The sequence below is a fragment of the Castor canadensis genome, chromosome X (assembly GCF_047511655.1).
Source record: "Castor canadensis chromosome X, mCasCan1.hap1v2, whole genome shotgun sequence".
Classification (NCBI taxonomy): Eukaryota; Metazoa; Chordata; class Mammalia; order Rodentia; family Castoridae; genus Castor; species Castor canadensis.
The window spans coordinates 105728555-105749842 of record NC_133405.1 but is presented as its reverse complement, the minus strand read 5'-3'; the positions used below and the strand labels follow the sequence as shown (position 1 = coordinate 105749842).

Below are 21288 nucleotides of genomic sequence, written 5' to 3'. Positions count from 1 at the left end.
GAAGGGGCGGGCTCTGGGAGTCGGAACGAACCCGAGCGCGTCACCCCGTCACGCTGCAGTGGTCGCTCGTGCTCCGCCGGCCCTCTCAGTGTAGTCCTGTCTTGCTGCAGCCGCGGCGGCACGATGGCTGTGTTCGTCGTGCTCCTGTCCTTGTTGGTGGCAGGTGAGGAGCCGAGGCGGGCGGGGCTTGCTCCGGAGACCCTGCACCGCAGGCCTCGGGGATCCCGGGCGGCCACGGGGCGGGTGTTGCTGCGGTGTGGGCAGCCCGGAGCCGCTTAGCCTCAGCCGCCTGCCTCTGGGCTCTTCCCCGGGATCCGCCTGTGGCGGTGCGGCCTGTGGGCCTCCAGGGCCGGGCCGGGGCATCGCTACGTGGGGAGCTCCCGAGCTTGTCTCCGCCTTGTTGAGGAAGGCGCGTCCGTCTTGCCTCCGACCTCCTGTCTGTCCGGCCTCTTCTTCCGCCTCAGGAGGCTCTTGCCCTGGATAGGGAAACATTTCTCAGCTGTTGAACAGCGGCGCTCTATGAGGAAGGGAAGACCGAATTCTTAGCTGCCACCGGCGGCCGCCTTTTCTCACCCCCCATTCTTGTAATGTCTTCCTATCTACTGACCATCATTAATGGCAAAATCTTTTCTCATATGTGTTCAGGATGCAAAAGTTGGGATGGAAGCATTGCTTTTATATGATTATTTCTTCAGGTGAGTACAAAGCAACTCTCAGTAGTTTCCAATACTAAGGATTTGGAAACGAGAATGTGAGTCACGTCCTTAGGGTCACATGTCAAATAAGTGGCAGGTTTCTAGCATTGAGCGAGGGGAGTGGAAGTCAGCTGATTCTTGGCTTCACTTTGTGTATCATGCAGTAATGCATTTCATTTTACAGCAATCCTGAAAAGAAAGCATCATCTTCCTTTTGCAGAATGAGCAAGCCTAAGTAAATTACCCAGTATCACTCAGGTAGTAATGAGCAAAGCTGGATTTGAACTCAGATCAGCTGGCTCCAAAGCTTGGGCTTTTTCCTTAATATGTGTTGTGGCAGAGGTAACGCTACTGTGTGAGAATGTGGGAGTGATGGAGGCTACTGAGACAGGGAGTGCAGACTAGGAACGAGAGGCCAAGTTGAGAACAACTTGGAAGGATGGATAGTCTGGTTCCCACTGTCCATTTAAAACCAATGGGAGGCCTGTGCCTGTGCCATGTGAGGTGCTGGGAAGTCGCACTTTTGGAATGGCTGTTTAATTCTGCATGAGGTATAGACCAGTGATGTTCTTGAAATCTTCATCTCTCGTATGTACCAACACAATGTTCTGCGTTGACAGTTAAATTTATTTTCATACTCAAAGTTTTAGGGTTTTTTTGTTTCTTTCATTTCTGTTACTGGTTCTGCAAAGGTCATTCTGAGTTATCTAGTAAGATACTTTGGGGAATTTTTTTTTCACTTCTATTTTTTGAAATTAAAAAAAAATCTTCCCTTTGATACTGTGGTTTAACTGAACATCTGGTGAAAGTCCATGTTTTAATTTATGGCTGACATTAATTTGCATCAATGAGGTTTGAGTTTTTTGGTTTGGTCTGAGATAAAATAATTGTATCTATACATGGTTTGAACATGCTTTCCTTGCTAGAATGGTCTAGTTCATACAGACATGAATCTGAGCTTCTGCTTTGCTGAGTCTTGTCAGATGAGGTTAAATTATTATTTTCCATAATGACTAAGTGTGATTTAATGGAAAACATCTTTAAGTGCTCTGAGTTCTCTATTTGAGAAAAAAATTAAAATATTTTGAAACAGTGGTACTGAACTAGAGGGAACTAGGGTTGTGAATACCATGACCTCAGGAGTATTTGAAATACATTCAGTTGTTTAACCTGGAGAGGAAGAGCCAAGGGCAAATACATGAAATTCAAAGGGATGTCATGTAGAAGAAGGCGTTGATGCTTTTTTTGGGGGGAAGACAAAAGTAGGACCCATGTTTTTTAAGGTGGTTGACTCCTTCCACCATTCATTAAAGGTCACAGCACAGTATAACATGTTCTGAGAGGGAAGAACATTTGCCCTCTATCCCAGACTGGGGAGGCTGAGGGAAATTTCCCCAGGGGAGGTTGCCTCACAGGGAAAATATGTGAAAGATTGGGGTGGGAAGAAAAGGCATTTTAGGTACAACAACGTGCATAAAAGCTTAGAGATGTGCCAGCAAAAGAGCAAACAGTTCATTGGGGCCAGAATGTGTCCGGGGTAGGTTGGGGAGATCCCAGAAATAATGCTGGGGAGGTGCCTGTTGTGGTTTGGATTTGCCTTGAAGGCTCTGGGCAGTGGGTGAAGGCATTTAAGCAGAGGGGTGAGGGGAAAAGATCTGTATTTTAAGAAAGTGATAAGAAAGGTGGATCGGAGAGTGGCATTGCAGGGTCCGAGGCAGCCAGCCCTTGCAAACCTTGAGGGACATGGAAGGGACAGGATTCAGGAGACAAGAAAAAGAGATCAACAGAATGCAATGGTTAATTAGCTGTTGAGTTACAGAGGATTTAAAGGGACTCAGTCAAGCAGCTGGGTGGAAGGTGGCATCACCCTTGAAGACAGAATGCAAGAGAAGCATGTGGAAGGATGGTGAATCCAGTTTTGAACCTGTCGAATTTGAAGGGCTGGTAGGCCTTAGAAGGAAGTGTCAGCAAACTGTTGAGTATGTAGGTCTAAGGCTCCAGGGAGATCTAGGCTGGAAATGCAAATCTGAGCGCCGTCGCAGTATGTTTTTCGTGTTGGCAACATTAGGAGTAGATGGGCACAGCCAGGGAGAGTGATGTAGAATAGGAAAGTAGTGAGGGGCAAGAATGGAGCCCGCAAACCTCCAAAGTGAAGTATGCTAGGGAATCCATTTGGATGCTAGGAGTGTACGAACTTCCATTGTTCTGTTTGGAAAATCTCACTAGATGCTTTGTAGAAGGTCCCTCAATTTGGGTTTGTCTGATGTGATATCATGTTTAGAGTGGAAAGAATACTGCACAAGTATCTCATCCTTATTAAACATTTTTATTTAGGGGGTTGGGGGGAGGTGGAACAGTGTATATACATGTAAGTAAATGCAAAAATGATAAGAGAAAAAAAATTATGTATGCTTTGTAATATTCAAATTTATAGCCTATTATCATACTATAAGTGTACATGTCTATATGCCTAGATATCTATATACCCATATCTATATCTGTATATGTCTGTAAAATAGATATGGTCTCCTTTCTATATACATATATATATGCACTACTTTTTCTTTTACACACCAGGTGCCTCACCTCACCTACTTTGCTTAGATATACATATATATCTATACCTATATGTAGATACAACTTCCTATTTTTGTGTCGAGTTGAAATCTAAAACGTTTGGGCATCAGAGCTCTAAAGACAGGAAGAGAAAAACTAAGGAGAAGCAGCCAGAAGGGTTGGAAGGAAAATCAGGCTTCATGAACACCAAGGTAGGGGATTTTCAAGGAGGAAGTTGCTAGTATCATATGCTTCAGGAAGTTACAGGCTGAAAATTGTGTTTGGGATTTGGTGAGCTGTGTAGGTGGTGTAGTGGGGGCAGAAGCTGTGGGTTAGATAGTCAACATAAGATGGAGAAGGAAAGAAGCAAATGTTGGTTGACTACAATTTCCAGGATTATTATTCTGAAGGGAAGCAGGCTCTGGTAGCTAGTGGAGACTGGTAGGACAAGGGGGTTGTTTGGTGGTTGTAATTTTAGCACAGCGGTATCTGGAGTGTGTTTTTGTGCTGAAGTGAAAGCTGGTTGAGAAAGGAAAATTGGTAGTTCCAAGTGTGACTTCATTCAGTCATTAACTCAGCAAGTATCTATTGAGCACACAGTGTCAGGCATCATTCTCGGTCCTGGAGATACTGTGAACAGGGACATCTTTTTGTGCCTATCACCATATAGTCAGTCACCTTTCTCCTGATAATGTTGTCTGTTGCAGAACAGTGATTTAACAAACACGAAATGAACAATTTCATAGGCAAATGAATGAAGGTCCCTAAGGCTGAACACAAGATTGTCTTAGACTGGAGGGGGACATTCTTTCCCTTGTGTCTGGATAGGATCTTGTGCAGATAAACTTGTGGTGGGAAGAGGAGGCAGGCAGTTTGAGGAATCCTTGACTTCCTCTGTGAAGCTAGAGTCAGGTCATGTGGTAAGTCTGAATAGAAAAGTGAAAGCCTAGGGAGCCTATTTTAGTTCAGGACAAGGAAAACCTTTTCAAAGCACTAGAAGTTGGGACAGTGGAGCTGACTTTAGAGGAGCTGACTTAGAGGTAGCACTGAAGGACAGGGAGCTTCCTGACAGACATAGCAGTGCTGTTATACCTGCAATGGGCAGATGTTTGGACAAGATGACGTTTCTCTGTTTAGGTGTCCATGACTAAGGTTTCTGAAGTACCTGGCTCCTGAAGGAGTGAAGTGCTGGCAGGGTAGTTGAATCTAACAACAAAGGTGAGGCAAAGCTACATAGTATAGCCTCACTGGGGTTGAGGGAGTAGGGCCATGTCTCAAAACAAAGGTATCTCCAGATTGACACATGGGTCCTTAAATGCTGATCACATCTTTCCTTATACTTGGAAAAAATAGGGCTCTTGCTGCCTGTTTTCCTTAGAGTGCAAATAATGCCGCTGAGGTGCCTGGGGTGTTGTGTTTTGGATTTTGCCTTGAAGGCTCTGGGCAGTGTTAATACAATGAGTGAGCTAAGATGTCTGTTGATTACAGATGACCATTCCATTCTGTTATTTGTCTGTCTGCCTTCGGCTAGAACAGTTTGGAAATTCCTACTCTGCACTGTGCTAAATTGAAACTCAGAATTGGCCATGTGCCAGCACCATCCTGAGGCCTTTTATTTACTGTCAATACTGTAACACCAAAATATTTACTGTTGCTTTCAACTTTATTCCCATACCTTGTAAGTACTACTTTCCTTAGGTCAAGGGACTGACACCCATGTCAGTCATTTCGCATAGTGGGCATGGCCAAGATTTGTTTTAGATTTGGAGCTAGTCTTTTCATAGGAACCCAAAAGTTTCCATTAGGCTGTGTGAGACATAATAAGTAGGCTGGGAGTGTAGCTCACTGGTAAAGCACTTGTCTAGCATGCTTGAAGCCCTGGGTTCCATCCCCAGCCCAACAGAAAATGAACAAACAAAAACGCAATGAAGAGGCAACTACCCATCCTTAGCCTTGGAGGGCTTATAAATTAGTCTCTTTATTCTCATCTTCATCTTTTAATCCAATGCCATACCCTTAGACTAGTTGACTTCAGTAATTATAGAATACCTTTTTTCATCCTCCTGATGCATTAACTGAAAATACTGTTTCCTGGACTTTGTTTCTGAAGTCTGAAGTGTTCATACTCCAACTGGTGACATATGCCCCTCACCCTCCACCATTTGACAATTCTCATTTCACTAGATTTGCCTGTGGGTATAAGGAAAGATGTGCTCTATCTTAAAGATATACTGACCTGCTAAATTCTTAGCATGAAACACTAGGAACTTTAACAATTTGCATTTTATAGACAGGGTTGATGGTAGAAATAATTTAGAGAGTTCATGTTTCTTTTTAGTCCATGCCAGAGCTTTTGGGTTTTGGTTTTTAAATTCTGGAGAAATGCCACTGATTTCTAATTCATTCCAAATTACCACATGCCATTCTTAAGGACTATCTAAAGGAAGGCGTCTAGATCATCACTCAGATCTTGTTTGTAGTTGTACCTCTGTTTCAGCAGAATATAGGGACTTAATTTTTTTTTTTCTGTGCTAGGGTTTGAACTCAGGCCTTGCCCTTGCTAGGCAGATGCTCTACCACTTGAGCCACACCCCATCACTGAACTTAAATTCTTAGAATGATACTTTGAAAAGATATTTGTAAAATATTTGAAAAAATATCCGGCTAGGGGTGTAGTTCAAATCTGGGATGCGGGGTGGGGGGGATGTTTCAAATCTATGGTAGCATGTATGCTTATGCACAAGGTTCTGGGTACCATCCCTAGTACTCCCCTCAAAAAATTATTGATGTTTCGGGTTCAGCATTTTACCTAATCACAACTTAGTATGCTAAGCCATTGAAGAATGGGAAAACCTATATTACATTTACTAATCTTCAAGGCGTATGCAAAAGATTTATATGCTGGTATTCATTCACTAATCCATTTTCTTTTTAGGTGTTTTGGGGAGTGAGTTTAGCATCTTAAGATCACCAGGGTCTGTTGTCTTCCGGAATGGAAACTGGCCTATACCAGGAGAGCGAATCCCAGATGTGGCTGCGCTGTCCATGGGCTTCTCCGTGAAAGAAGTATGTGTATTGTTTTTAAAGTTTGAAACTGCTTGCAAAAACATGTTTGTTAGGGTGAATTTGTACATGCACATTGTATGCATGTACAGACATATCACAATGAAACCCCTGTGTATAATCCATATAGTCCAATAAAAAATTTTAAAACAAAAATTTATGTTGATTTTGTCTAATAGCCCAAGAATGCAGCAAACATAGGTACTTATGTTATAGATTACAAAAGCTGAAAAGCTCATTTGTAGTTGGGGAGATTTTGGATAAGTACTTTAGGGCTTAGCTTCTGAAACCAAAGTCTTTATAAATCATTAATAATGTAATTATTTATTCATCATAGTGAAATTCTTTATAGATAAAAGAATGTATCCTATTTTTAGCTTTAATTTTTTTTAAATTTTTTTGTTTTTAATGGACACATAGTAATTTATACATACTATAGGTGTCCAACTCTTCCTAGGCTGTATCATTTTTTTTTCAGTACAAGTGATAGATTTGCTCTGAATGATAAAATGTCTCTGCATCTGTCTGAGGTTAGGAAAATAATGTGGCTACTTGCTAACCCAGGACCTTGGTTTCCTGAATGAAGCTATAACCGTTGGTAGTAACTGGCTGCTGACAAGACTGTAGTGGAGGGGCCTAGACCTAGTCAGTCAGAGAGATCTTATGCTAAGGGCTTAGGAGAAAGGAGATGCATTTTTCTCTGTTTTGCTGTCATTGTCGCCTCCACTTTGTTGCTTTTGATGTGGTCTCTAAGTATTAGTCATCCAAGGAAATTTTCTTTCTAGATCTTGAGCACTCTTAAAACAGCAGTTCTGCATAGGAACTGCTTGGGTGCTCAGCCTAAGGGTGAAGCCCCTGAGCTGCTTGCAGTCTCTGGGCAACCAAAGTGAACATGATTGGTGCTTTACATTTAAAGATGAAATTTGTACCTAGTTTTTTATAACTTTAAATTTGACTACAAATGGCTGTTAAAGATAACCTTTAAAAATAATTATCAGTAAACTAATATGACTCATTTTCAGCAGGGATTTTATTTATAAAGTACTTAATCTTAAGAGAACATTTAACGACAGTCTTGCTATGTCATTGTGAAGGATAAAAGTGAGGCTGTACGGGAGTGCAAAAATGACATACGGGAAGAAAATATCCATGGCTGTGTGAAAAAGAATATCTTGCAATCTGAAATTTGAAAAGTACTATGTTTTGTTTACTTGCCTACTCTTTTCCACAAACATTTTGGGACGACTCTGTTAGATTTTGTTTCAGCTCCATAGACTTTTAAGAAAACAAAGAAGGTAGAAATCAGCATCCTTGATGAACAGATTATAACTGCTATCTTGAATAAAGCATTTACTTTCCCTTTGAATTTTCCTAGCCAGTGTCATCTCAGAACTCCTTAACTCTGCTTATTCGATGTTATTGGGGAGATGGTTTCTAAGTTGATAATTAAGCACTGTTTTGTGATTTTCTACATTTAGGACCTTTCTTGGCCAGGACTGGCGGTGGGTAACCTTTTCCATCGGCCCCGGGCTACCATTATGGTGATGGTAAAGGGAGTAGACAAGCTGGCTCTTCCTCCAGGAAGTGTCATCTCTTATCCTTTAGAGAATGTGAGTATTATTTACAAAAATGAAAGGGATGCATTTTTAATTTTCTCTGTCAGCATACATTATGAATTGCATTCTAAGCACACATCCTTTTGGGTTTTTTTGATGAACAATTTCTCTAAAACACAGTTTGTTTTGAAAGGACAGTTTCTTTTAAAAAATTACATGGTGAGGCTGGGCATGGTGGTTCACACTTGTAATCCCAGCCATACCGGAGGTGGAGATCAGGAGGATCGTGTTTTGAGTCCAGCTCAGGTAGAAAGTGAGACCCCCATCTCAACACAAAAGCTGACGCATGTCTATCTTTCCAGCTGTGAGAAATTGGAAAGTAGGATCACAGTCCAGGCCCACCCAGGGGAAAACCGAGATCCTATCTGAGAAATGACTAAAACAACAACAGAAAAGACATGGTGGTTGTAAAGTCATTGAAACTTCGCCATTCTCTACAGATGAGAGTGCTTTCTGAGATGAGGGGTAGAGAAATTGCCCCCTCAGAATACTCAGTGGCTCAGTAAAGAGAACCAGTTGACAGTATATCCTGCTGTCATTTTTGGAGACATTGTCTTGTCACCTTCCCTTCAGAATTTTACCTCTGAGACAGAAAACTGTTTTCTGACTCACTTATTCTTTGACTGGCCTTTCATACAAGGGGGTGACGGAGCTGAAGAAGTGAGATGCCCTCCTACCACTGTAGACATAGAGAAGTGCTGGATAAAATGTCATAGGAACATTTTCACGAGCAAAACCATTTCCATGGAAAGCAAGAAAAAAATACACACATATGCCAGATAGGAGTAGAAAACTCAGGCCAAGGTGGTAAGCAGGAACTGATGACGAAATTTTGTCTCTTGCAGAAGGCAAGGGACGATAAAACATTGTCCACTTGTTCATGAGAAGAGAACTAGTAAAATCCCAGCTGTCCAGGGCTGCCATAGAGCTGCCTTGGCTGTGGGACCCAAAGGGTCCCCTGAGAAAAATTGGAATTACAGGTGTAGAGAGGTTTATTCTAAACACAGATGACCCACCCTGTAGGGATCCTTCCACAGCCAGCATGCCTTTGGCTGAAAATTGAAAATGAGTCCAATTTAAAAAGTACTTGAAAGAGAAAACAAATAACATGAGAAAGCAGGTGTGACAAATGCTTTATCCTGCTGCAAGTATAGATCATAGACAAATCTCAAAGAAATTTTAAAATGCATACATTAAAACTGTGAAGCCAGGTGCCGTGGCTCATGCCTATAATCCTAGCTACTCAGGAGGCAGAGATCAGGAGGATCACAGTTCAAAGCCAGCCCAGGCAATTAGTTCTCAAAAAAACTCATCACAAAGAAAAGGGGCTGGTGGAGTTGCTCAAGGTTTAGGCCGTGAGTTCAAACTCCAGTACCATTAAAAAAAAAAAAATCAAAAGGCAGATTCTTTTCACCAGGAGTATTTCTGTAGTTTAAAATACTTATGTAAAAATCCAAAATACTGTTTCAAGATTGTTATTAACATAAAATCCAAAACTAAACATTTTAAAACAGGCTAGTCTCATTTTACTTGAGAAGTTAATCCTGACTGGCCACTCATAGTTTTCCTGACAAAAAGTGGGGAATGAAAGAAAAGTCTCAGAGGGCAAACCCTACAAAATATAAAAACCAGAATGTCTTAGGTTTCTACCGAACAAAGCTTTTGATTAGTTAGCTGTTTAAGTTTTTAATTAGAGTTTTAAGTCATTGATACAGAAATCCTGGATAGAACATGCATAGCTTTATATTATGGTGGAGAAAACAGTCAGTAGATTGTAAGCAGCCAAGCTTTTTATTTTTTGAGGTTTGCAGTCTGTATAATTGTTTCTTTTCCTTCCCAGTCTGGCAGTCATCTGATATTAGCTTCTCCAGTTGATTGCTAGGGACATGTTACCTTTAATCTTTAGCTTTCCTGACTGGAGTGCCATTTGACTAGGTGAAATGAGGATGGGGAGTTTGTGTCACATGTTTTCCTGCCAAGCCTGAGCTGGTGAACTGTGTGATGGTAACAGGAAAGCAATTATAGTGACTTGAGGAGGTGGGGGGCTGGTTACAGTATGTTTTTGCAAGTTTGTATGCTCTTTCTCCTCTTCAGTTACTCATTAAGTCAGTTTAAGAGAATTTTGGGAAGAGTTAAATAGGCATTTTGAGTAAGAAAAAATTGATTTCATTTCACAGAATCATAAAATTGATAAGCTTAATTTCGATGCTGGGATTTCATCAGTGAGATTTATATAATCACGTTGATTTCTGCCTGTACCATATTAGCATTAATTTGCTGCTTATAAACATGAACTTGTAAGTAGTAAAGGGAACTACTGGTAAAAACCACTATCCATTAAAAGGAAAACATTACTGTACTGCTTTTTTTAAATGCAGCAATATTGGAAATAAAATAATTTGAGGGGAAAAATTACTATAATTTATTTTTTTAAATAATGTAGAACAAAACAAATCTGTGGGGATAGAAGTCTAAATTTTGATTGCTGTTGAGGATGAATGGGAAGTGGGTGCTTCTGGGTCTTAATCTGGCTGGATTATGGGAGTGTAACCGTTTGTAACATTTGTTGAGCTGCCATCCCACATCCTGGGTAACATATTATGTGTATGTTATACTTGAATAAAAATTGAAATAAAGTAAGTCTTAACCACATGTGGATAGTTCAGTCTAATAGTATCATGTAATCCTAAGATAAGAGCTTTAAGATTCTTCTTTTTTATTTGAACTCAGGGCCCTGCACTTCCTAGGCAATTGCTCTACCACATGAACCATGTCCCCGGTCGAAAAACTTTAAAATTCCTTTGACATACTTTATATCTTGTCTAAGAGACTTCAGTTTATCTGAAGATGAACACTAAATCCTATTAAACATCTTTTTTAAGTTTTAAAAATGGAAAACGAGATCTATTTATCTTCAATGAAATTCAGTCCCTCAGATTGCCTTAAACCTCCTAAGTGCAAGCAAATACTGTGCCACAATGAATGTGTATTCTACCATATGCTGCTTAAAGTACTCATATGCCCACCAGAAATGGTTCGTGCCTAATAGTGCCGTGCCCTTCATGTTTGCAAGTTGTTTCTCATCTAGCCACATTGAGAGGCAGACTCAGCTCACTATGGTGCTCTTTCATCTCCTGTGCCCTCAAAAGGGCTGTTTGTATTTGCAAATGATTTGGTTCTTCTAAATGTCTGTGAAAATGCACCAGTGCCTCAGTGGAGTATTATTCAGCTATAAAGAATGAAATCATGTCACTTGTAGAAACATACATGTAACTAGAGATTAAGTGAAACACGCCAGATACCGAGAGCCAAGAATCACATGTTTTCCTCATTTGTGAGTACTGGACTTTAAAAAAAGATGAGGATCAGCATGGCGGTGCACACTGTGTGGGAAGCAGAGGTAGGAGGATCTTGGTCTGAGAAAATGCGAGACCCTATCTGAAAAACAAATTAAAGCAAAAACGGCTGGGGGTATGGCTCAAGTGGTAGAGCACTTCCAAGACCCTAACTTCAGTATACTGCCAAAAAAGAAAAAAAAATGATCTGAAAGTAGTAGAGGGACTACTGGGGAAAGGTAAGAGAACCAAGGGGAGAGGGGAGGAGGAGAGAAGGGGTGGCAAAAGAGGGTAGAAGAAGGGAGGGTGGACATGGTATTACCAAAGCACAATACATGCATGAAATGTCACAGTGAAACCCACTAACATGTATAATTAATATGCATTAATAATTTTAATTTTTAAATGCCGATGCCTTTTTTTTTTCTCCTTAAGGCTTCTTTCTTAATACCATTGGAATGATTTTTCTTCCCACTTTGTTTCAGGAAATAATTGTGATTTTACTCTTAAATTTCAGGCAGTTCCTTTTAGTCTTGACAGCGTTGCAAATTCCATTCACTCTTTGTTTTCTGAAGAAACTCCTGTTGTTTTGCAGTTGGCTCCTAGCGAGGAAGTAAGTGATGACGTTTTTATTTAAGATGCTTAAAAAATAAGCTTTCCTTGTTTAATGAAAATTGCAAAGTAATTATATGAGGAGTGCTGTCAGAGCTGTCTATGTTGAGGTGAACGTGTACCGCATAACATAGGATTGTGAGTTCTTCTTGCAGAGAGTGTATATGGTGGGGAAGGCAAACTCTGTTTTTGAAGACCTTTCAGTCACACTACGGCAGCTCCGGAATCGTCTGTTTCAAGAAAACTCGGTTCTCAATTCACTTCCCCTCAATTCTCTGAGTAGGAACAATGAAGTAAGTGGTGCACTTGTTGAATGAATAAATGGATATCATCAATAGTTTCCCACTCCTTGTGCTACTTGAAATTTTAGAAATTCTGAAATTTTAGAAAATGAAAAAGTGTGCAGGTTTATTGCTGAAGTAGATTCTTCTTTCCATTATCATAATTTTCTTAATCCCATGAATAAACATCCTTTTTATGAGTTGAGCTGTCATAAATGCTACTGTATTCTTGCACCGGGGTTCTCCCTATTAATCCAGACAGGGCAGAAATCACAGTACCTTCTTGGTGATTAACAGGTGCCATTATTCATGGCCACATTTTTCTCATTCATTCTGGACTCTGCAGCGGAGGAAGCCACCCCTACTTTTGAGTGCTGTCCTTCAGCTTCACCATCTACTTATGGCACCCTCATTACCAAATGGCCTGCCACCTTTGTCTACTGTGGACAAACAGGATCACTGTCTTTCATTCTCTGATGTGGAAAGTATTGAAGGGAAGTGAGCAGACTGGTCAGGATCTCACTGCAGTGTTAGGATCCCTTGACCCTCCCCCCTCCATACCCCGAGAGAAACTCACAGCAGAATTTGTATGCTTTGGCATGGTTTTATCAGGAATACAGCTATTGAGTGCAAGTTGCTGTGCCAAGGGATGACCGTCATCTTTTTATTAGGAAGCAGTGTTTTATAAGCATTTTTTTTCTGGTGCTGAGGATGGAACCCAGGGCCTTGCACATGCTAGGCAAGTGCTCTACCACTGACTGCACCCCCAGCCCCATATTTCAGTTGCAGTGAACCTACCAAAGGGAGAAAATTTGTATAAATTTGCTTATGTGGTTAATATTTGTAATAATGCTCATTTTTTGACTCTCTTGAAGGTTGACCTGCTCTTTCTTTCTGAACTGCAAGTGCTACATGATATTTCAAGTTTGGTAAGTAGGTTGCTCAAATTTTTCAGTTCCATTTTTGGTTCCTAGAGAGTGTAAATGATAGTGAAGTCAGTTGAAATGCCTTGGACTTATGATCCCATGAAAATGGAGAAGTTAGTGATAAGGTTGGGAATTTTGAACTCATTTAATGTACATGTCAAATTCTTCTGCATTTTACTTTCAGGAGTAACAGTATGCCCTCCAAGAACACCCTGGCTACGGTTATAATGTGGGCATTGATTTCTTGTCAGACATTAAGACTTAATTCCTATATCTATAGCTTTGAGTCGAAAATAGAAATAACAGTTTAGGTTAACAATACTGTCAAGCAAGTCAAGAAGGGAATAAATCCATCTCAAGGGTATTTTTGAATGTATGCTTTAAAAAAGACATCCTTAACCAGGCGCTGATGGTTCACGTTTGTAATCCTAGCTACTTGAGAGGCTGAGATTAGGAGGATCACAGTTTGAGGCTAGCCCAAGCAAATAGTTTGCAAGATCCCATCTCCAAAATAACCACACAGAATGGCAGAATGAACTGGAGATGTGGTACCAAGCACTAAGAGTACCTGCTTCAAGTGTGTGAAGCCCTGAGTTCAAACCCCAGTTCCACAAAAAAAGAAAGAAACATCTTTGTGACTGAAATAGAAATTCTTACTTGTTTGCTAGCTATTGGAGTTGTTTCCTGAACTTTTTCAGTGGGTATTGTTTCAAAGAGTTTAGAATTTTAGTGCTGGAGGCCTATGAGGTGTCTGGGAGGACATGTCCGTGAGAGACAAAGCATTCATGAATTCTTGGTACCAAATTGCCTAACCAGCTGTTCTTTCATGCCCTGCTCCATATCTAAGTTGTTTAAGTAATTTTGTTAAGAGTTTCTGTGTAATAATCAGGGCATTCTGTAGCTGTTCTCCAAAATGAGATTTGCATTGGATTTATCAGAAACTTCCAGTTTCCCTTTGCCATCAGTTTAGACTGTTGGCGTGCTATGGCACGCTGATGTGGTTCCATGGTAGCCTACTTTATTCAGGCATAAAACTTGAACTGGTTGTGTTTTGACGTCTCACTTTATGCACTGCCTGTTTCTATTTGTTTGCTCTCCTAAGTTGTCTCGCCATAAGCATCTAGCCAAGGATCACTCTCCTGATTTGTATTCGCTGGAGCTGGCAGGCTTGGATGAGGTTGGGAAACGTCATGGGGAAAACTCTGAGCAGTTCAGAGATGCTTCTAGGATCCTTGTTGATGCTCTGCAAAAGGTAAATATCAACGTGCTAAGAGAGGTTGGAGTGCGACATTTCACCGATCTTAACCTCTTACTGGGAAAAATCCATTTTATGAAACACTGTGGTTGGAAGTCTTTCTTTCCTTTTCCTTTTCCTTTTTTTTTTCCTGTGGTACAAGGGATGGAACCCAGGACCTCATGCCAGGCAAGCACTCTACCACTGAGACCCACGCCTAGCCTAATTACAGTTTTATTTCTTTGAGAGTCCTATAATTACAGTGGCCAAGGATAGAGTGGGGTCAAAAGTCTATATTGGGATATCATTAGGACATGATTGATAGCTACAGCATAATATATTTGTTCTGGTAATATAAAATGTACCATTTTAACCATTGCTAAATATATAGCTCATTGGCATTAAATATACTCATTTGTTGTGTAACCATCACCACCATCCATCTCTAGAACTTTTTCATCTTCCCCACCTGAAACTCCGTACTCATTTAACACTGATACAATGAAATTGAACACCTAATATGGTAGCAGACATGCCCAAGATGCATGATAATGCCAGTTCCTTTCTTCCCCAGAAGCTGCTCACCTCTAACTCTTCACTGAGGTATAATATGTAAATCTTGGTAGCTGTTTGTGGTTATAGACCACTTAGGCAGGTTTCTTCACTTCCCTTTTCTACTTCCCCTTCCCAAATTTATATGCTAGTAAGTTCAGGCTTTTCTTAAAGTAATTTTATTTTGAACATTTGAATATATATTAAAGCTTAATATTTTTCTGAATACTTTAACATAATCAAAACCTGTAATACTTGCCTATTTTAGACACAGTCGGTATCAGGAGCCAAGAGGTGATAGTATATTGTGGTTGTAGCCACCCAGAAGCTTTACACATAATCCTAATAAGCATGCATTTGACTTGCAACAAAAAGGGATAAGTGCATAAGGTAAAAAACACATAGGGTAATGCATATGTTAATCATGACTTAGCCATCCCACAATATCACATTGCGTACATTTTATAACAGTATGTTGTCCATGATAATTAGGTCTGTATTTCTTGTCATTATTTCCTAAATACAATATAATAGCTATCTACACACCATTGACATTGTATTTGACATTGACATTGACTTATGACATTGACACCTGTCATAAGTCTGTGCAAATACTATGTCATTTCATATCAGAGACTTGAAGATCTACAGATTTTGGAGTCTGCAGGGGGTCCTGGAACCAATCCTCCATGGATACTGAGGGACAAATGAAAACAGTTTTCTTTCATTTGTCAAGTAAAAAATACAAGTGAAGCCAGGTATAGTGGCTCACACCTATAATTCCAGCTACTTGGGAGGCAGAGGTTGGGAGGATCAAGGTTTGAAGCCAGCCCAGGCAAAAAGTTAGCAAGACACCATCTCAACCAGTAGGTTGGATGTAGTGGCAAACAAAGCTATGCAGGAGGCATAAATAGGAGGATCATAGTCCAGACTGGCCTGGACAAAAATGTAATACCATACCCAAAAAATAACCAAAAAGCAAAAAGGGCTTAGGGGTTGGGGGGTGGCATGATTCAAGTGTTAGAGTGCCTGCCTAGCAAACATGAGGTTCTGAATTCAAACTCTAGTACTACCAAAAAAAAAAAAGAAAGAAATCACAAAGTATGTATTTGAGATTCCTAATGTTAATAACTGACTTTCAGTTTGCAGATGACATGTATAATCTTTATGGTGGAAATGCAGTGGTAGAGTTAGTGACTATCAAATCATTTGACACATCCTTTGTGAGGAAGACAAGGACTATCCTTGAGGCAAAACAAGAGGTAAGCACCATTTTTAGTCCTGCTTTAAAACTGTTTATTAAAAAATGTAATCCTCTTATCACCTATAGGTGACATGCATCAGCAGTTAGTAAATCTGAAAAACAGTTTCAGTGAAAACAGATTTTTACCCACATGGGTATGTGGTTTTGCCACTGATGGTTCTTTGGGGTTGCCATCAGATAATACAAGAATTTGAGTTAGGACTAAAGGTAAGCCTGTCAAAGCTGGTAAGATAATAAAAATGTTAGTGTATACGGGAAGATGTGAGAAGTTGATGTGAGGGAGTAGTGTGGCTCTTTCAACCTATAGACTCTGCTTTTCTAGGGAATTCTTAACCACTGAGCTCCCTTCATGTGGGTTTGGGGCTCAAATTTCTATCTGCATGTTCTAGGAAACCCTTGGCCAAGAAGTTAACATAAAACCTGGTCCTGACTGGTGACACTTCTATGACACCTAGCAGAAGCAAATGTAAAATGTCTGGCAGGCCACATCCTCAATATAAGTCACAATGGAATGGGGGAGGACCCTCACACCTAATCTCTCAAACATAAACTCAAAAAATTATAAAATATGGCAGGGCTCATCCATCATGAATAGAGGTTAGCAAAAGCAGCAAACAGTGAAATTGGACTCCAAGAACTTGAAATAATAACATAAGAGGATAAGCCATAAAATAACACCAGTCAAACCGAAAGCAGAACTAAAGACAGATTGCATGTAATGGGAAAATCTTTTAAGCACTAGATTCTTTCAACACTGCCATGTTAGGCCTGCTAATTTTACATAAAGTAACTCCAGAGAGAAGCACTGCAGCTTGAAGAAGGTCCCAGTTTGTTGTGTGTTGGGAGTTCCTTTGACAAAGCAGTTGTGTGAGCTCAATTATCTTGTCCTCTCTGAGATGTTAGATTGAATTTGAGTCAGCTGCCTTAAGGCAGAGCTTGAGTAGTTTCTAAAATTATTTTCTGTGTGGTAATGGGGCAATAATCGGATGAGGCAGCGTAGTTAACACTTTACATCTACAGTCTAAAACCTCAAGATTTTTTGCTTAAACATAGTAGTTAATATATACTTACATACTTTGGAGTGGGAACTCCCTGGAATACCATTTCAGTCTCTGATTCCCTGCCTGTCATCAGTGTGCATCACTTTCCTGCATAGTGTCTGTGCCTTCACCTCTACACTGATGTCTCACCTACTTCACAGAGAAGAGTCCCCTGCATGAGGTTTCTTCTGAGGTGATGATGGAGATGCTCTAAGATTAGGCAAGGACTGTGCAACTCTGTTACTACACTAACCATCATTGATGTGTACATGTAAAATGGGTGCAAAAGGAACCTATGTTTACCAAATCCAAACAAATCAAAGGAAGAGGTCTTTGAGGGCAAGAAATCTTTTGCCTCAACTCTGAGCCCTTCACAAGTAAGCATATGTCTGTGAATTCACCCTCTCCTCCAATTGAAATCACTGTCTTCTGTTACTAAAGGACCGTTTTGAGTTTAACGAACTGTCCAACTGAGTGCCACAGTGCTGGGACCATAGGATTGCTGCCAGGCACCCTTGCCTGCATTTCTTTCACCTGACTGTATTACTGCCTCCCAGCTTGTCAGCCAGCCAGCCCTTCCCAAATCTGTCCTATAGTTGTCATCAAAGTTATCTTTGTTTTTAAGACAAACACAATCATGTCACTCACTTCCTGCCTGAAACTTGTCAATGGCTTCTCATTGCCCATAGTTTCAAGTATAGATGTTCCATAGCTTTCCTGCTTCTGGTTTCATCTCCTGCCCTTGTCCTAGTTTTTAAATTCTCCAGCTAGAACGAATGAAGTTTCTCAAACAGTGCCTTTGCACAGGCCTAGACTTGATCACCAACTCCTTCAGGGCTGGCAGGTACAGATACCACTTCAACATCAAAGATGTGGTCAAAGTGAAGTGGTTTCCACTTTAAATTTAAAAGATTTTTAAGTAGATCCTGTGTATATGCATAAAACTAATGTAATTATTTAAAGAATAGAAATAATATTAACACTATATAGTTTGACAGAATACTTCTTTATCAGAAGTTCCCCCTGTTGCTATACTACCCTGTTTAAAGGTAATTGCTATCTTGATTTTTTTTTTTTTGTGGTGCTGGGGAAGGAAGCCAGGGTGTCAGGCATGCTAGGCAAGCACTATACCAATGAACTACACCCCAAACCTGCTATCCTATTATGTTAACCATTTCCTTCCTTTCTTTACAGTTTGCACATAGATGTGTCCTTAAACAATGTTTAGTTTTGCCTGTGTTTGAATTCTGTCAAGTGGAATCATACTACATGTATTTCTCTGTGTTCTTTGCTCAGTATTGTTTTTAAGAGTCATGCAGGCTGATGAAAGCTGTAGTACAGTCATTTTACTGCTTTGTATTCCATTGTATGGATATACAACAATTATCCATTCTTTTGATTATATCCTTGTGCATGTCTCTTGGCACATGTACAGAAGTGTTCTCTAGGGAATGGACTTACTGGATCACAGGCTATGCACACCTTCCATTGCTTTAGGTATCACCAGATGTTCTCAAGCAGTTGGACCGGTTCTACACTTCCACCGGCCTTGCAAGTATCTTCTCCAGGAAGGCTCCCCTTCCTGGTTCCTCCTAGGATAAGTAGCTATTACGCCACTTATGAATAAGTGTTTGTCAATGAATCATAGCCACTAAATGAGAACGATTTTTATCTTAAAATTCTTCCCTCTTAATTTTCTTTTTCCTTCTTTCTTTATTGTAGAACCCATCAAGTCCCTATAACCTTGCATATCAGTATAATTTTGAGTATTCGGTGGTTTTCAACTTGGTACTTTGGATAATGATCGCCTTGGCCTTGGCTGTGATGATAACCTCTTACAATATATGGAACATGGATCCTGGATATGATAGTATCATTTATAGGATGACAAACCAGAAAATTCGAATGGATTGAACTTTCCTTATGCCAGACTTAGACAAGGGGTTTGGAAATTGGCCATTTTATTGAAATACATCTTCTAGTGTGGCTTAAAGTAGATAGTATATCTTACATTTATGTAAAAAAAAAAAACAGCAAATTTTGTTCTCTATTTTGTGTGTGCCTGTGGTTTTTTTTTTAGAGTGAATTATAGTATTGATGTGAGGTGAATTCTGTGATATAGATTCCATACTATGCTCAAGTATTATAGTTATTTAACAATGTAATTTCATTCCATTTAATAAATTTGGAAATATGCACTGAAAGAAATGTATAACACTTAGAATAGTTTGTGTTATTTATGTTGGAAAAATGCACTGAATTTATTATACAAACTTACGAATGCTTAACTGCTTCACAGGATAGATGAAAATCATATCTGGGCTATTATATACTATGAACTATTTGTAAATGTCTTAATTTGATGTAAATATCTCTGAAACAAGAAAAAAGATTTTTAATTTAGAGCAGCCCTAAAATCCTGGATGTGCTTATACAATCGCTTGGTTTTGAAACTGATTGACAAGATAGCTGTTTTTTTAACTTCTTCTGCAAGTTTGGTGATCCATATAGTCTAGTAGGGATATTAAAATTACTACATTGACTTAAGAAGAGACTAGCTTTGTGGAGTATAGATGCTTGTAATTAGATACATGAAAACAGATCTTCAGGAACATCTTAAGGCATGGATATAAAATATTTTTATTTCAGTAACTTTTCCCCCTGTGAAGTTACTGTGGTTTGTGGTACAATTTCATTCTGTAGAATATTAAGTTGAAGTGGGTTATTTCTACTCTTCATGTGGAAATGGTCCAATGTCTATAAAGAGTGACAAATAAAGTTGATGAGTCCAAATTTGTGTCATTTTAATACTGCATCTATACTATATAAATCTAACTTTTATTTTAACAGAATTGTGTGTTTTGTTATACAAAGGGTTTCATACTGGGTTTTGTGTGTGTGTGTGGTACTGGGGTTTGAACTCAGGTCCACACGCTTGCGTGGCAGGTGCTCTACCACTTGAGCCATTGTACCAGCCCTTTTTTGCGTTGGGCATTTTCGATATAGGGTCTCTTTTTTTTGCTTGGGCTGGCCTTGAACCACGATCTTTCCAATCTGCCTCCTGAGTAGCTAGGAGCCCCTGGCGCCCAGCTCATGCTGGGTTTTTTGTTGTTTCGTGGCTTTTTTGTTTGTTTGTTTGTTTGTTTATTCTCACTGCCTCCTGAGATTCAGTACCAATATTAGGAAGGTATTTTAATTACCATTCTCGTTATTTATTTGCATAAAACATATAAGTACCCATTTGATTATGTAGGAAATACTTAAAATTTTCCTGTAGCATTTTTAAAGATGAATAAACAAGTAATTGATTAGAATATGAAGGACTTCCTAAGGTAAAGGCTTACAGTTACAATTTTATTTCTAAAAGACATTAAAATTTTTGATTTTGCACAATTATTTTAGTATGAGTTTTGTAGGTCTTCCCCTAGAAACCTCTTTGGGTTCCGTTTTAGGTATTTCTGTCTCTTCTTTGGAAACGATTATTAGATCATTAATAAACACCATTGAGTTTGGCAGGCTGGAGAGGACAGTCTTATTTAATGTGTTTTCTACTACTTACTGCAGACGCTCTTGACAATTACATGCTAAATCTCCAGACAGTGGAGCAAATTTTTGTTTCTCTTTTGCCTCTCAATGAAGTGTAAATAGTTGTGAAGCAGTGAAAGTCCTCATTGTTCTAAAATCCAAGTGTTCGCCACTCCTATTGCTGACCAGGTTTTTGGGGATGGGAGTCTTTCAGCTGCACAGCCCCAAAACAGTGCGTACTCTGACTCCGTGGAACCCAGCAGGACCAATGTATGGGAGCAGGGATCTCTAACACTGTGGGGTAGTTAGAACCCTTTCTTTCACAAGTATCTTATATAAACATTTCCACAGACTTTAGATTGTTATGATTAAATATGAAGTAAGCCAATGCCTTTGTCATTTAAAGCTGAGGAGACTTTTAAATTTTTCAGGGAAGAAAACAAATGACATGACAGCACTAATCCTTACAGGGTACATGGCTCCGTATGCTTCCATCTATGTTAGAAAGCAGTTAATTAAATAAATGTTCTTTCAAGATTATTATACCTGTAGCTGATGATTGCTCTTAAATGAAGTCTAATTTGTTCAG

General features: G+C 39.7%; 1 protein-coding gene across 1 annotated transcript; it reads left to right on the top strand.

Moving 5' to 3' along the window:
* The first annotated feature begins 6 nt into the window (after positions 1 to 6).
* On the top strand, positions 7 to 19967 carry Atp6ap2 (ATPase H+ transporting accessory protein 2). Its single transcript, XM_074063983.1, has 9 exons — positions 7 to 163; positions 6187 to 6317; positions 7793 to 7924; positions 11783 to 11878; positions 12033 to 12170; positions 13034 to 13087; positions 14187 to 14336; positions 16013 to 16132; positions 18897 to 19967. Exons 1-9 carry the CDS (start codon positions 124 to 126, stop codon positions 19086 to 19088), a joined length of 1053 nt encoding a protein of 350 aa, XP_073920084.1. The 5' UTR covers positions 7 to 123; the 3' UTR covers positions 19089 to 19967.
* Positions 19968 to 21288: the final 1321 nt, after the last annotated feature.

What these genes read in the sequence shown, in the direction of transcription:
- Atp6ap2 (XM_074063983.1), top strand. Translation starts at nt 124, where the DNA reads ATGGCTGTGTTCGTCGTGCTCCTGTCCTTGTTGGTGGCAG. An exon ending in TGGGCTTCTCCGTGAAAGAA is followed by an intron (nt 6,318 to 7,792) that starts GTATGTGTATTG and finishes TTCTACATTTAG; the next exon opens with GACCTTTCTTGGCCAGGACT. An exon ending in TCTCTTATCCTTTAGAGAAT is followed by an intron (nt 7,925 to 11,782) that starts GTGAGTATTATT and finishes CTTAAATTTCAG; the next exon opens with GCAGTTCCTTTTAGTCTTGA.